Source organism: Agelaius phoeniceus, chromosome 2 (genome assembly GCF_051311805.1).
Source record: "Agelaius phoeniceus isolate bAgePho1 chromosome 2, bAgePho1.hap1, whole genome shotgun sequence".
Classification (NCBI taxonomy): Eukaryota; Metazoa; Chordata; class Aves; order Passeriformes; family Icteridae; genus Agelaius; species Agelaius phoeniceus.
Genome location: NC_135266.1, coordinates 6819857 through 6836214, shown reverse-complemented (window position 1 = coordinate 6836214; position 16358 = coordinate 6819857). Strand labels below are relative to the sequence as shown.

Here is a 16358-nt window from a genome sequence, read left to right as displayed (position 1 = left end):
TGTACTTTTGCTGGGCACCATTGGCAAGGGTCTGGTACCATCCTCTTGGCACCCACCTTGGAGATATTTGCATTGATGGATAGAAGAACTGGTGCATTTGCCTCTGTGTGTCACTGATTAAGGGCCTGCATGAAGAAGGCTGGCAGGAGGCTGAGAAGTTATCTCTTGTTATCTCTTGTTTTTATCCACCTTGTACTGACCCATGGATCTTGCTTTCTCTGAAGTGAAACATTTACATGTGACTTTGATGATTTCAGTGATGTTGGAGAAGTCACTGGAGGTTTGATAGATATTTTGGTGGGAGCAGTGTAGGCCTACTTGTGTACCAATCTTTCACTTGTGCTGATGCTGTTGTTAATGGGGGTCCACAAATGAATTTGCCTGGGAAACTGATCCACTTAAAAAAATCCATTTTACCTAGATACTAATAATCCAGATCACTTCTGGCATCCAGTTGGCTATAGTACTCTGAAGATAATTGTGTCAGCACAAATGAGAGAGGCAGTACTAGGGAATGTTTGTGAATCAGCAGTGCTGGGAACTATGGCAAAAACTGCTCCTTTTCATTTCCAGATGGCAAGGACCTGGCTGGATGCTGCCCTGAGACTGCTTTGAGTTTTTAGTTTTTTCCTACTCTCTGATTCTCTAGATGTGCCTAACAGATTTTCATTTGCAAGCATAACTGTGAAGTGAATTCCTATGTTTATAAAACACCAGTTTGGAGTCTGTAACATACACAGTCTCAGCTGTGTATGGCAGATAAGTGAAAAACATCTGGACCCAGATGTGGCAGCCACACATGGGTAGAGCCAGTCCAAGATGGCTGCTTGTGATCTGAATGTGAGGTGGCCATTGTTGGCCAGGACAGGTGCATTTTTGTGCCCTTGTGTTTGTAGATAAGTGTCACTGCTGGGCTGGGCTGATGTGTTTCTGTGGGACCTGCTGGCTGCACCCCTGGAAGGTGGAGAAAAAGGCTTTGTGTGGACTTGGCCTGAAATGCCTCAAGAACAGAACACGTGGAATGCTGGGGATCTGTTTCCATCTTCTGCTTCAAAGAGCCTAAAAAAAAAAATCAGTTATTTGAGTTTCAGTAAAAGGCCTGGGAGATGGGTGGAGTCTTTCTCATTGGTGATTTTTTTTTTCCTTGATCGCTTAAAACAAACAAGACCAAAAAGTCTTCAATGTGCTTATTCACACCAGATATATAAAAAGATGCATACAAATACATTTTTGCCTTCTGAGTTACCTGTTGACAAAATGTGTGTACCACACTCTTAGAAAATAAAATTGAAATGTTGCTCAGCGTTAAATAGTGCATGTAAGTAACAGACTGAACAATATCAACTTGACAATTTCCTTAAATTGCATAAGCATGTAAAATGGAAAGAGGTATTTGAGCCATCTAGTGGTTGGTATGAAACATTTTAATATTTTTTGGTAGTTCATAGAAAATGTAAATTATGTCAGCTTGGAAATAGCATTTCTGATTTGTCTGTGTGTGTAGCATGGCTGTTGAATGAAAAAACCCAAGCATTCAACTTCAGATTTGAGGCACAGCCTGTGGGGGTTTGTATAATTTTTTCACTCAAGATTCTAGTGAAAAGAGATACCAGATAACATAAAAATTAAATTAGAAGTTAGTAGCTAAAGAATGCATTTTGCTAGCATGATAAATGTTCTAGATGTTGAGGGTTGTGTAGAAAGTTCAAGGAAAGGACTGTAATAAGATAATTTTGTTTTCTGCTTCTTACTTAAAAATGCATGGAGGAAAAAGGCCTTAAATTCTACCTCAACAGCTATTTATAGCAAGGACTAAATCACAGGAGTGGTCTTTACTGGAATACATGGAATGATATCCTTTGGGAGAAACTTGTCAAAACTAATAGAAGAAACTGAAAACCCATTTCTTAAGATGGGGTGTGTTCCTGGTAAACAGAATCTTACAGTTTTAAAAAGGACATTTTGTAGATGAAGATTTGGGTAATGATCCTGCTTGGTTAAGTTGTGGTGGCATTTCACATTGGCCCTTGCCAGTAAGAGCTTGACTGCATTTTGAACTTGGTGGTATTCTGCAAAAGTAATGGACTTGATGTGCATCTTGCCTTGAATTCTTTGTGGGAAAGTGCAGCCACACATTGGGACACTGTGATGTCTTCCAGCCCTTGTGAGTCCTGTCCCTGTTCAAATACAGTTTAAAAGATACTTTTTAATCTTAGCTTATTAGATATTAATATTAGCAACAAGCAGTTGATACATGGTGATACATATGATTAGAGCTCTAGGATTTCAGAACAGATAAATTCATGATCCATTCTGACATTTCAGAATTTGCATCTTTACATTTGAAGTGAAGTATTACAGATATAAATATTAAATCTTGCCCTGTTTTTTATTGAGAAGAGAGTGGCAGCTTAAGATATTTTTAAGGTCAGTCTCAAAAGGAGAAGGAGAGAAAAGTGGGAAAACCAGGCACAGGACAGAACAGTGATGGTTTATTTGTAGTGCTGTGAGGACCATGTGAAAGCTTTATGTGAACTTGATACATAAATTACATTTTGATAAATCACTTGCATCTTGGTCCTGTTGTGCCTTGAAAGTGGATTGTTGTTAACCCTTAGCATCAAAATATCTGGGAGATTTTTCTGAATCTATTTCTTGGACTGTGAATTGTAATAGGTTTCATAAGAGGAAGTCAAATTCTTTGCAAATTGAAGAGTTTTTAGTTGTCTGGCACATTTTGTTTGAATTTTACAGCGTTGAGATGAAGGATTTTTGTGATCACTGTTGTTCTCAGTCTCTACAATGATCTAAACTTGATTGAGATTTGAAATAACAGAGGGGACACTGGACAGTCCTGTTAAGTTCTGTCTGAAAAACGAGCTGGCCTGAAGATAGTGATGGCTCCTGGAGGCTGTATTTTGTGGGCTTCCATGTTGCCCACATGAAAATCTCTCTTTCTTCTTCATTTAAAATGACTTTTCAGTCAGGGCATTGTGTGCTCTGCTTTTGAGCCTGCCTTCTTCCTGATCTTCCTGTTACCAGAGCACACTTGGAACATGTGAAAAACACAGAATATGGAATTGGAGACACTTTATCTTTATGATGTCCATGGTGTGCTTTTATTCAATTAAAAGGGAATGTGGGTTTACAGTAGTAATAAAGTGTCCTCTTCTATTGTTTATGCACTTCCCTCTGCACTCCTGTTAACATCTTCCAGTGCTCTGATTGCTGTAGTATCTGCTCATACCACAGCATTCTCCTGGAAGCTGTCCCTTGCTGAAGCTGGGATCCAGCTGCATTCATGAGAGGATCTTTGACATCCCCCCTGATTTTAATTTGCATTTAGACTATGCAAATGAAGGATAATCAAATTATCATACTGGATCCTGTTTCTGATGAATGCTGCTCTTTGAATTGTCTTCTGGTTACCAGTTACTTTGTAGGAAAAACTTGATTGTAACTTGTATATTTGGGTTGGGTTTAAGTCATAATTAGTATTCCTTTTGTGGAACTCCTTAGAAATTTGACTTGTTAAAGAACTGCATGCAAGTGGCAGAGAGATTATCTTCAAGTGCAGTCTTTGACAACTGAAAATCCAGATCTTGTCCATGTGTCAGAGCTTTGGGATGCATACCTGGTGTCTCAGAACCAGAATTATCCAGGAGAAAAGCCTAAAAATGTGTCTTAGGCAGCATGTACAATGTCTCCTGTGAATAATGGAATTGTTCTGCTCAATAAAAAACAAATGTGCTGTGGCATAGCTTTGCAAAAGGAAAAGGAATTTATTTATTTTTCCTAATTTAGGAAATATGTAATAATTATTTTTGGAACTGGATAGTTAAACATGCATTAAATATTGTTAGTAATTTCACTTTGGAAATAAGTCATAGTTTATATGAAAAGAAAATGGAGGAGAAATGAGTTTCCAGAAGGGGAATGATTTTTGTTGTTTTGACTTGGTTTTTACCTTTTGCAAATAGGGGGATAGGAGCTAGAAACTGGATTAATAATGAAGGAATATTATTGTTGTAGGTTTGAAATTGATGGTTTGTGTTTTTTGGTATTCAGAAAAGTGAAATCTCCTTAAGCATATTTTCAGATTCATTTAATTAGTGTTCTGCATTAGACACTGAAATTAGAATGTGCATCTCTGTTTTCTTTTATGCGAGTATAAATCATTGTGACTATGAAATGATGCTTGGTCATAAACTATTTTTTTTTCATTATATTAAACTGTTGAAGATTTCTACTCCATCTTTTCTTTCCCTGCTGTTGTACAAGTAGAAGAGAGCACATCAGTTTCTCACATGTAAAAGTACTTGAATATTGTGGTTACTCTTCCACCAAAATAGCCACTTTTTTTGTGACCATGGAGAATCACTGCATTTTTTTTTAAGTGTCTACCTATCTTTTTGTTGCTTCTTTTTGGCTCTTCTCGTTTGAGGTGGATTTTAAATATATTTGTCTTATAATGGAAATAGACTATCAAAGGATGGATAAAATATTTGAAGCTCAACTTTTATCTGGGTTTTAAACACTGTTTCTTTCCTTTACAGAATGCTGCCTTTTTATATGGCCTTGGTTTGGTCTACTTCCATTACAATGCCTTTCAATGGTAAGTTGGAATAAGCTGACAGTGTCAGTATTTTGTGTGGTGTCCCAACAGTGTGTGATTATTTCACCCTCAGCTCAGTGCGAGTGTAAAATAGTTTAATTTTGATTTTATTACATTTAAGGTGTTTGCAGGTGTTACTGTCCTGGGTCAGTATCTGTATTGCTGTAACATCCTTGGGGCAGCCACAACAGTTCCATGAAAAGGAAAACACTTTGGGAGAAGAACTTGCACTCCCTTTAGCACAGTTCGGCAGTGGGGATGGAGCAGAATGACTCAACAGGCTTTTGGGAATTCTTGTTATTGATAATCTGTGGCCTGGGTTTGTTACAAAGCCTCTTATAAAACACCTTCTTGGCACAGAGGTGGTAAATGGGGCTTGTTTTCATTTTGCTTGGTAGGCAGGAATTTTGACAGAGCTGCATTAGGTGGAGGGTTTGGACATGAGGAGCAATAGGCTCAGGTGGAATCAATGTTTCAATCTGATGGAAAAACTCAGGGTTAAAAGAGTTGTAATTTCTGCCAGGGCTTTGAGGACTGAGCAGGGCTTTTGTTGAGGGTGGGGGAGGGTTGGGTTTCACTTGGGGTTTTGGTTTTACTTTATCAGTGATGAGAGTGGTGAATGGAATGGACTCAGTCACTGGAGTTCTGTTCAAAGGTCCTCAGACTTTTATTGGTGTTTAATCCTGTGGAGATAGAGTTAATTCATGGGGGGAAAAGAAAGGTGCAGGGTTTAGGTCAGTCTGTTTTACACTCAGTACAGAGACTGTTGGTACAGTGAGTGTGACTTCAGGACTTGATTGATCACTAAAAGTTCCATTTGTTACTGAGCTAAGCCTGATTGCAGTTAGGGATGCAGTGAGTGACCACTGACTGATGGTTGGGAACAATGGAGCAGGATTTCTCCCCCACCTCTCCTTAAATAGTTTTTGTGTATCTTTAAGGCAAATGATTATGCTTTCCTCAGGATAATGTGCATAAACTTTTATTCTTCAAATTAGAATAAGTTGGTTAAATTAGGAGCTCAAAACATGGATTATTTTATCTTGCAGCTTACTGCTTTTTTACTGATAGTGGTGAAATGAATGTCCTTCCTTTGTTGTATTGTACAGGGCATGCAATTCTGTTGCATTCTAATTAACAAGAGAAGAATAGTAAAGTTTTCAGAAAGCCTGAGAATCCATTGTTTTAAGATTGTGATGAGACTTGGCTGAATTTTACCAGGTTTCAGAATATTCTAGCTGCTACATAATCTTGTCTTCCTCATTTAGCATTCAAAAGTATTTTGTGCACCATTCCTTAGAAGCTGTATCTTGTTACAGTTTGCACTGTGAAAATGGTAGATAAACTGTAAGATAAATAAGGCAAAGCACTTAGATTTAGAGTAATTAATTTTTTGAAAAGCCACCTGTTCAACATAGGCTTTTGCCATCAGTGGATCATGCTATTTAGTATTCATAAATTAGAGCTTTGAATTAATTTAGATTTCTCTTCACTTGTTGACAGCATGAGTGTAAGTTGATGTCCTAACTTAAAGAACTGCACATAGCTCTCATATTAAGGTTGAGTAGAGTAACTGTATTTTCCATTCTATTCGTACAACAAAGTTATGTATAGTGTGGTGCAAAGGACATAATGTATCATGGAAGTACTAGGTAGAATTTTTTAAAGAAGAAAATCCAATATAGGTAAAATCTTGCACTTTTGTATGCAGTTCTGATTTTTAATCCCTTTCTTTCCCTTCTCTGTGATTTTTTGGGGCCAAGAGCAGAGGGATATGGGGTTGTTGGTGTTCAGGTGTGACAAAATCACAAAAGACTTGGAGATGATAGCAGGTCATTTACAATAGGTGTTCTTCTTTGAAGACTTAATCCTCCACAGAACTCTCACAGATTGCCAGGAGAGTCCTGTTCCACAGTGAAATGCTAATCTGTCTTCCTGCTGCATTTATTCCATCTGCTTATGCTCATAGAGGACATGGATCTCGATATTTCTAGCAGGCAGAGGAAGACTGTTCAAGTATTCAAGACTGTTTAAGGTGGTTTATTTATTCTGATTCATCCATGAACTGTTTTTTTTTAACACCACTGCTTCATATATTCAGAGACTTTAACAAGAGGGAAGTACATAGTCCTCCTAAAAGGAAGGGGTGAGAAATACTTGAGGTTTTTTCATGTCTCATATAAACAGGGATAATAAAAAAAAGCAAGTGGGAATAAGATCAGCTTTAGAATTATTGTTCATATATTTTATATTATTTTTAAAGTTTTCCAGCTTTCATAAAAGGATGTGTTGGATTGGTTCCAAGACTCTTAATGCAGTTCACTGTAATTCAATATTGGACATATTTTTATATACTAGAGCAGCATTGCAGCATTATCTTAAGTACAAATCTTAGCTGTTACATCATTTTATGTTGGTGATTTAGTTTAACTGTTCATGTAAGAATTAAAAGTCCTCAACATATATATGAACACTGCAATAGTGTGATCAGACCAAACCTGTTTCACACAATTATTATAGTAAGATGTGCCATAAGGTGTTATCTCCATAAATTGAATCAACTACAGTAAAACGGGTCTGAAGGATGTGAAATTTTGATACTCCCTTCTTTTACACCATTTATCATCAAGCAGTAAGTGGTTGGTTCATTTTTACTGTTGTTTCCCTGTTTCTCAGTTAGAGTAGAAAACCAGTAGAATGAGATATTCACATAACTTGAACCATTTCCTAAATTCATTCCATAGTTGTCTTATAGATTGAACACTAGTAAAGAATTTCAATAGTTAGTCCAAGGCTGTCCTTCATTTCTGTGAAATACCTGCACCCAGGTATTTCAACCAGGTATCCAAGCCACCCAAAGTCGCTTGGATACCAAATTTTTTCTCCACTTCAGCGAAAATTTTGAGCCTGCCTGGTTTATCATCTGCTGATTCCACTGACTTCCATCAAGATGAAAAGATGGAGCCCAGGCTCTGACGTTGTGTCCTGAAATTGAATTTCACACGCTGTGGATCCCAGTGTACTAACTGGGGTGCTCCAAGGGCAGCCTGCAGTGTTTTCAGTGGCCTGGCAAATTGCTGGACAACTGAGAAAGGCTCCAGATTGCTCAGAAACACCTGAGAGGAGACTGAGATCAGTCACCCTGATTGCCCCATTTGGGATCTTTGCCCTGAGGCTCCTCAGTTCAGGGATTCTTTACCAGCTGTAGGAAATGAGTGTTATAGAAAACTCAATCCTTCAGCACTGACCCTGAAAAAAACCAAAGACCTGCAAGAGATGATCCAGACCCTTTTCCTCACCTCCATCATGACTAAAGACTGCTGTGGAAAACCAGTCATTCCTGAGTGGAGCTTCCTGACCCCTCTGCTGCCTGACCCTTCCCAAAGCAGAAGCACTGTCATCATCTGTGCAATATCTAGATACAAAGATACCTAAAACCAACATCTCTGCTTCTGACTGGGTTCCTCCACACAGAAAGTTGAGTATATAATGGGATGTGTAGGAATGCACTTTGCCAAGTGGAGACCTCTAAGAATTTAAACACAGTCTGTGGATACTGCTTTGTTAAATATTTCTCAGGTTTCATGTGGCTGGATCTAATATATTTTTTTTTTCAGGCATATAAAATGGGAATGTACATGTAGAGTACACATGCATGTAGCAATTAACCAGTGACAAAGTGGGCAGTTAACTTCCTTTTTATTATCTTATCTTGCTGTGATTTCATAGCAAACTACTCTTGGATTGCTGAAAACTCTGCTAATGCTATGGAAAAAAACCACTCCCAGCTGCTGTTCTAGAGAAATGTTTAAAGACCTCACTGCTCAAAATGTTTTGCCATTCCACTGTTACAGTCCTCTGGAGAGAAGAGTTGTAGCTAAAGACTGTAAAAGTGTTCATAAACACTTTGTTTATGTTCAAACTGTGATTATGAGTTTCAAAAAGAAATTTGTCCAGATAGCCTCACATCACTTTCATTAGTAAGGCTGTGAAATGATGTGAGGCTTAAAATAGGTGGTCAGAAAATTGAAAGAGGGTAAGAACACAAAAAAGAAAGTTTCACTCCAACTGCATCAAGTGACAATTAGAATAATGTTAGGTTCTTTTATTTTGTACGTTCACTCTGATTTTCATGGGTTTTGTTTGAAATGTACAAAAGTGATAACTTCTGAATAGTTAAATTCATGTTCTTTAATTATTATATTCTTTTGCCTAGTACAAAGCTGATTTTATTCAGTCTATTCAAGAAAACCATCCAGTAAAAGTCTTAAGAGAGTTCACTAAATGTTTAATATAATCATCTATTTATTATTCACCTGGTTTCTTCACTTTCATAATGGAGGGCATTGTCGTATAGATTAGTGGGTGGGACAATAGCTGCAGTATTGATTCTGGCAGTCTTGATTTGGAGATGTCATTTTTATTTTTCCTGAATTGCTGTAGCAGTGCTGTGTAAAATGAAAGTCCAAAGGTGCTTTTCATTCTTTGTAGTGTCTCTTTTCCAGTCCTGCTTTCCCATTTTGTTAAGTGTTAGAATAGCCTTTCCTGCCTGTTGAGAGAAATGTCCTCATCCTTGGAGAAAATCCTTACTTAATTTCAATAAATTCTAGTAGACTTAACCAGCACGGTGTCTCACCACGCAGGTGTCGGTATCATCAGAGAACAAAAGGAAAGTCCTCTCTTGCTGAATTCACATGGCTGTAGGTTATTTCTGCAGTTTGAGAGCTCCTGGCCTTTCATTTGATAATTTTTCCTTTGGATCGATGTGTGTTTAGTCTGCTGAAGGGGTGAGATGAGAAGTTGTGTCTGTGCATGAAGGGCACTGAATTATGGAGGAGACCCCAAACTGACTTGGGGAGGGCTCTGTGCCATCAGCCCTGCAGGAAGCTCTGGGACTCATCCAGCTGTGGGGTTATATCTGCACTTCTGGTTTTGGTCAAGCCATACAAGGGCTTTGAGGGAAAACATCTGGATAACTTGGATGCCTTGGATCCTCCAGACCCACAAATTTCTGGGTGTGGGCTTGGACAGAGAACAGAAATGGGATTAGAGATGTTTGAGAGTAAACAAAGATCTGTACAAGAATGAAGTGACTCCTGCTGTGTCTGGAAGGCCCAGCTGTGGAATGGTGTCAGTGCTGCTGCAGATGTTTTGCTGTTTGACAGTAAGGGAATGACTCTGGAGCTCTGGGCATGGCAGTGGAAAACAGGCAGAGGTTTTTGCTGTGGTCCATGTTCTTGATGTGTCCTGTAATTTGGAGCATGTTGCTATTTTGTTTAAATGTTTCTTGCAGGCAAAATTACATCAATATTAATTCAGCTGTGATGTAAAATTGCTTGTCTGTCTGTAAGAGTTAATAAGTAAATGCCTTTTCAGAGCTTGACTATTTTATTCTATAAAAATTCTACTGAGTATTTAAATGAGGTTGTAGTTATTGAATTAGACATGAGTACCTACCACTGGTAAAAAATGTTGAAAATGCTCTTTCATTGCATCAATCCTCATCACTTCATTGAGGAAATTTTGATGATGCCCCTTTCCATATTGGTGGAAGTAGTTTCTATTTTATATTATTCATGCATGTCATTCTGGAAAAAACTACAAATTGTGAAACCAATATGGAATTAACACTAGATTTAAGTAAAAGGTAAAATTTGATTTTTAGTTAGTTTAGTGTGTGCAGAAATAAACCTTACTCAAAGCATGATCTCTGTGACCAGCAGTTTCTAACTAAATGTGACACAGTGTTCCCTGTTGTCTACTGATGATGATTTAGAGGTATTTAAGTGCTGTGCTCCTCTGAAAGACTGGGGTAGGCAACATTCTTGGTTTTTTGAATGAAGGACAGCATGCATTCAAACTAAATTTGAAAACTGTCCTGGAAAGTTTTTAATTATACTTTTGACTTTGTTTTACTCCATTGCTCAACAGTGTCAATGATTAACATTTCCTGTTCAGTAAGCAAGAGACTACAGAAATATTTTTGTTACACTCAGATTCTCTTAAACTTTTTTAGAAATCCTCTCTTTGATGATCTTTTCAGTGGGGACATGACTGAGTGGGGAAATATGGAAATACTATTTTCTGATCAAGCAATGATGGCTGAATGAGGAATATGGAGTTTACAGGATGTTATTGTGGTCACACTGTGTGATGTGCTGTAGAATGCTGTGTCTTCCTTCCCACTTTTTGTCTTCTCTTTGATTGGAATCATAGACAGTGGTTTTCTTCCTTTTTGGGACTTAGGATATTATCTTTGAACAAGATACAGGTAATGAATTTTAAATTCCAGTGGATAATGTCCCTAATGCCCATATTAGGGTTGAGACAATAAAATCAAAAACACAATAATAGAATCTATCTTCTGGCATAGCAAAAGCCTAGCTTAAAATATGTGCTGATACTTAGTGATCAGCCCAGTCTTTGGCATTTCAGTTTGATCTCTGTTTTTGTAGGTGATGAAGATGAGCATGGTATTATGAGACAAGGATCTTGGTTATGAATTCAGTGTAGATATGAGCTTTGTGATTCACCACCACCATAGGATTTCAGGGAAATTTAGATGAAATGTGAGAGAGCTTAGCTCTGGTACAGGTTTGTCCCTTCAGCACTTCACTTGCTCATTTTCCATATGCTGGTAAAAAAGTAGGTTAGTGGGTAAGGAGAGCCTTCCTGAAGGATTGTGATAGAGGAAGCTTCAGTTCCACAATAAAAATTTAATACTTCTTTTAAGCCTATCTACTCTTAAGTTCTATTTGAAGAAGTCAGATAATGCTTCAGGTACATACAGTTGCATTGTCTAGAGGAAGTTTGTGCCTTTGGTTTGCTTTGCCCTCAATGAGAAAAAAGCCTGTAAGAATTTTAGAGCAGAAGTGTTTTTTTCTGAAGGATTCAGAAATGATAATTTATGTGTGTTGTGAGTAAAAAAGTCTGTGAAAAATATTTGTTGAATTTTGCATTGCATCTGCTAACCAACCTTTTTTCCTTATAAATAATACTGTACTTGGAGAGTGGGAATTTAATCAATGTGCCTTAAGGGAGTTGATTTTAAGCACTGGGGTTAATCCCTGTCCCATGTCACAGTGGGTCCAGTTCCCCACATTGACTGCCCTGTCACCTTCCCCTTGGCACCACCTGTGGGGTTCCAGGGGCAGCAGATGGGATTGGGGTTGTGTTCTCTGGGGCTCAAATCTACCCTGGGTGAGGCTGCTTCTGATTTCTCTTCTTGTGGGACCACTGGTGTACAGGAAGGGATTTTGTTTCAACCTGTCCTCTGATGTCAGGCAACAATGAGACTTAGCTTCTTTCTTAATTCCTCTGTGACTTCACTCCTATTATCTTTTAGTTGCATTTCAGCTGTCCTAGTTTTATGCAGTGGCCTGAGAGGCAAAACAGTCCTGTTTAGTCTTGTTTCTGCTCCAAGATGGAGCTGTTAGATGGCATTTCTGTTTTATCTTGTATGGTGCCATCATGAACCAGGGACAAGTGAGAGAGGATTTGGAGGTAAGGAAGTAGAATCAGAGCCATCTTCACCTATCATGGGAATATGAAAGAAAGTTACTGTGTGAGGAGCTGGCAGGCTTTTATGTCTGCATTTGCAAGTAATGGAGCAATTGGTATTATTCGAGTTCTTGCATGGTGCTAGGGAAGGGAGGAGAAAGTGGAAAAAGGAGCAGGCAGGTGCAGTGGGAGGAGATGTGTATGATCTCTCCTCTGCTGCTGCTTGGGGGTCTGCACTGCTGGAATCAAAAGCAACCTGGCTGCTATAAGTGAACTTGCACTAATTTTGTAACTAATTTGTGAGTCATCTTCTCTGAATTATCAGATATGTTAGTGTATTTCATGCAGCAAATTAGTTTCTCTAAATTAATAGAGAAGATTAGACTTTCAAATACATGAGGATATCTGGAGTTCAAAATTACCCAATCCTTGAAGAGTCAAAAGCCATGCACCAAAAACGTTACATGTAAAGCATTATTTTGTTATTTTCTTCTGTAACAATACTTGCTGATCCACTTTGTTAGCCATATAAAAAACATTGATTATAGAGTAATACTTCAGTCAAACATCATTTTTTAATCTATGTTTTTCTTTCAGGGCAATTAAAGCATTTCAGGAGGCGCTTTATGTTGATCCCAGCTTTTGTCGAGCCAAGGAAATTCATTTGCGACTTGGGCTTATGTTCAAAGTGAACACAGACTATGAGTCTAGTTTAAAGGTAGGTTTAAGTCCTTTCAAATTGCATTTAACATTTCTTACAAGTTGTGTGTTGCATCTTAAAACTGCAAGGAATGCATAAGCATGGAGCAGTCATAGACCATCTGCTATAGAAACTGGAGTGTTTTAATGTGAAGTGTCTTAGTCCTAACAGAAGAAGGATGGGTTTGAGGTGTGTGAGGTGCTACACTAGATGAAAAATTTGGTGCAGGGCTCTTGTTAAAATAGTGAATCTCGGAGGAGACTGAGGTTGTACTGAATGCTAAGGGAAAAAAAAATAGCAGCTTGGATTATTTGATTTTTTTTATTTTTATATTCCTTTTTTTTTCCCCTAGCTTCCCTGTTGTAAACTGGAAGTCTTTGGAATTAAAGACATTTCTTTCTAGTAAACTAGAAAGTTTTTATTCAGAATGATGTCTTTTTTTATATAATTGTTGCTTTTCTAGCAGTTAATTATTCTTTTATTTCCTGGCTTGAGAGTCAGCTTCTAAGGCAGCAGTTTCTGGCTAATCAGTTGGAAATGGTTTATGGTAACACAGTGCTTTGTTTCTTCTGTACTTCTTCAAATTCCTTACTATTTACATTCTTTTCTGGTCTCTGATTGTAATCTGGCATTTTGTCTCCCTCCATTCAGCACATTTGCCCATTTTTTTCCTCTTTCCATTTGCTACTCTACCCACATGTCCTTTCCTTCCTGGCCTCTAAATTTAGTTGTTCTGTGTCTTGGAAAAAGGAAGAGTTCTTTTAATGGACTTGCATGTGGTGGGAAATCCACCTGCAGGGCTGGGAATTCTGTAATCAAATGTAATTTGTAAACACATTTCTGCATATTAATCTTCCCTCAAAATTATTGAAAACAATAAGTGTTTTGTTTGCAAGAATCTTACAGCTTTCTTTTCTTGGCAGATTGTTTTCTTGGGTTGTCAGAATCACATTGTCCAAGATTTGTAAGAGTAGGGTGTTACTCTCAATTTTTCCTTTCAGTTTTTGTGATGGAGGGAAGCAATTCCCTCCCCAGGCTTCCCTTTTCATCCAGAGCCCAAGGTTTCACCTACAGAGATTGGTGGAGCTGGAAATTGTGCAGAGGAGTAGAAAAGATTCCATGCAATGAATGGTGAAAGAGAGCAAGGAGAGGTAGATCCCTATTGAGAAAGGGATTATGTGTGAGCTTGAGTGATCCTATTGACTTAGACTTTGGCACAGATTTGGTATGTCATGATATATATGGAATAAAAGAAATGCTGAAGTACATTTTGGTTTTATTTTTGAAGAAGCTGGGAGAAAACAAGATTAAATTTACAAGGATGTGGTTGTTTTCTAATCAAGTAGTAGAAGAAACTCAATGATCTGAAAAGGTCTTTTCCAACTGTTGTTGATGGTAGTTGATGATATGATTTTAATTTTTGATATAAATTGATCAAGAAATAGATAACCTTTTTCTGCTGTGCCATAAAATTTGCAATTCTGTCAGTGAATCAGGTATTTAAATAAATATTATGATAACTCAGTTTAAATCATTTCTTGTGTTTGATGTTCACAACTTTGCAAAACAAATCAGTCACTTACCATGAGGATTTTGAGTATACCAAATTTCAAGTTTTCAAAACACCAGCTACAAATGGGAAAAACACCAAAGTAATATTTTGAAAACAGAAAGAAATTAATCTTTTTATTTCAAAACTATCATGATTCCATTGCTTTTATGTGGCATATGGTTAAGTCACTTAAGAAAACAAATGGCCACAACAAAAGCAGCTTACCCTGGGGCAAAGGGATGGTCTTCAAAGGATGCTGAAATGAACAGGGGTGTTTGCATTGAAGGTGGTTTCATGTTTTTCTTAAAGCAATATAACTACAGATTGTTCCTAAAAGTTTGCCTCATTTTTTACCATGCAATCCTGATTGCCTCATTCAGCACTCTCAGCCACATTGAATTGAGTGATTTTTCATTTTTTTGCTTTTCCCCATTTGCAGACTGAGGTGGATCAGAAGTCTGAGCCAGCTCAGCTTGAGATGGCCTGGTTGGTACATCCAGTGCAAGGTTGATGGAATGGGAAGGAGGGCACAGAGCTGTCTTATCCTCTTCTGGTTCAAAATGTAATGAGAAACTGCTCTGGAGTTACCAACTGAGACACCTGAAGCAGAGTTTCTGTTTTTTTTCTTTGCTCTGGAGGTTGCAATCCTTAGTAAAGAATAACAGTGAGGAGCAAGAGACCCAGTGGAACTCAGTCTCAAACACTTTGAGCTGTTTACAGTTCAGCTCAGCTGTGGATTTAAGGTACAGTCCAAGGACTTACCTGCTTTGTTTGAAAACAAAGTGTTACTGATTGAAACTTATCAGTTCAACATCACAAGATGTCAGTTGAGGAGAAAACTTAAGTAGAGAACAGGGCTGTAGCTTCTTAAAAAGCCAATCTGACTGTGATTTTTGAAAAACATTCTTAAACCAGAACTCTGAGTGATGAGAATATGAGAGGCAAGACAGAAAATGCTTCCTTAGTGAGGAGAATGAAGTGCTGGTGCACAGGTTTTGCTCAAGCATGGGGAGAGTAAAATGGGGAAGGGATGTGAGGAAAGTGTGAAGGGATGTTTTCACACAATGTCTGTCTCATTCTCTGAGACACAGAATATCTCATCTTTGAGCAAAAGAAATACAAGAAACCCAAAGCAGTGAAAAGACAGAGTTGTCTTGTTGTGCTGTTTTTAGTTTTGTGGACTTTTTAAAAAGGATCCAGGATTTTAGAGAGTAATTAAGGGGGTTGGGGTGCAGCCTGCCTGTGACTGGCCTTGAGCACAGACCTTTTTCCTGGGGCTCCTTGCCCATTTTGAGCTCCCCATTCACACAGAGGCAGAAAGTGGAAGTTGCTTTTTCATCTGCTATTCGCTTGTGGCTGCTCTGGATTTCACAGATTGTACCAACGTCGCATTAAAGTACTTGGAAATATCATAATGTTTTTGATGGTATTTAAACATTCATGTTAAGTCTGTAATTGCTAAGAATAAACCATTGCCAACAGATGAGTCATTGTCAGTGAGAGGCATTGTCAGTAAGAGACTTCAGGCAAAGGGGGAAGATGGAAGTCTGAAGGTCATATATATTCCATGTTTTTCACAATTTTAGAGCATTAACATAAATCATCTGTATTTTATGTAAGCAATTTAAGCACAAAATTAATTTTTACTATTTTAAGATGTTGATGATCAAGATAATTGCTAGAGTGCTGTTTAACAAGCATAAAATCAACTCCCAGTGTTTTTTCAAAATCAATTACTGGTTTTGCCTGTTCTACAGTTAAGATTTGCAAATTACTGTGAGAATCCTTGACTTTCTCTGTTATCCCATTGCCATAAACTCTTGCAACACCAATGCTGTTGAAAATTACTTGGCCTTCAGGCTTACATTAAGGGGACAAAAAGTGACCCTTCTGGTTTAAAAAAAACCAGTCCTTGTCTAATCTGGCAGATTGGGCAGTGTTGCCTTCAGAGGTGAGACATGGAAGCTGAGTTTGCCCCTTTCATCAGAAAA

At 38.0% G+C, this 16358-nt stretch overlaps 1 protein-coding gene across 10 annotated transcripts in view; it reads left to right on the top strand.

Annotated features, from left to right (window-relative positions):
- The window catches only part of KDM6A (lysine demethylase 6A), a 153953-nt gene that overhangs the window by 69461 nt on the left and 68134 nt on the right, over window positions 1-16358 (top strand). For all 10 annotated transcript variants that reach the window (XM_077171511.1, XM_054627958.2, XM_054627960.2 and 7 more), the window contains exons 5-6: window positions 4557-4615; window positions 12713-12833. In XM_077171511.1, the coding sequence (XP_077027626.1) occupies window positions 4557-4615; window positions 12713-12833 (180 nt within the window). The remainder of the gene's footprint in view (window positions 1-4556; window positions 4616-12712; window positions 12834-16358) is intronic.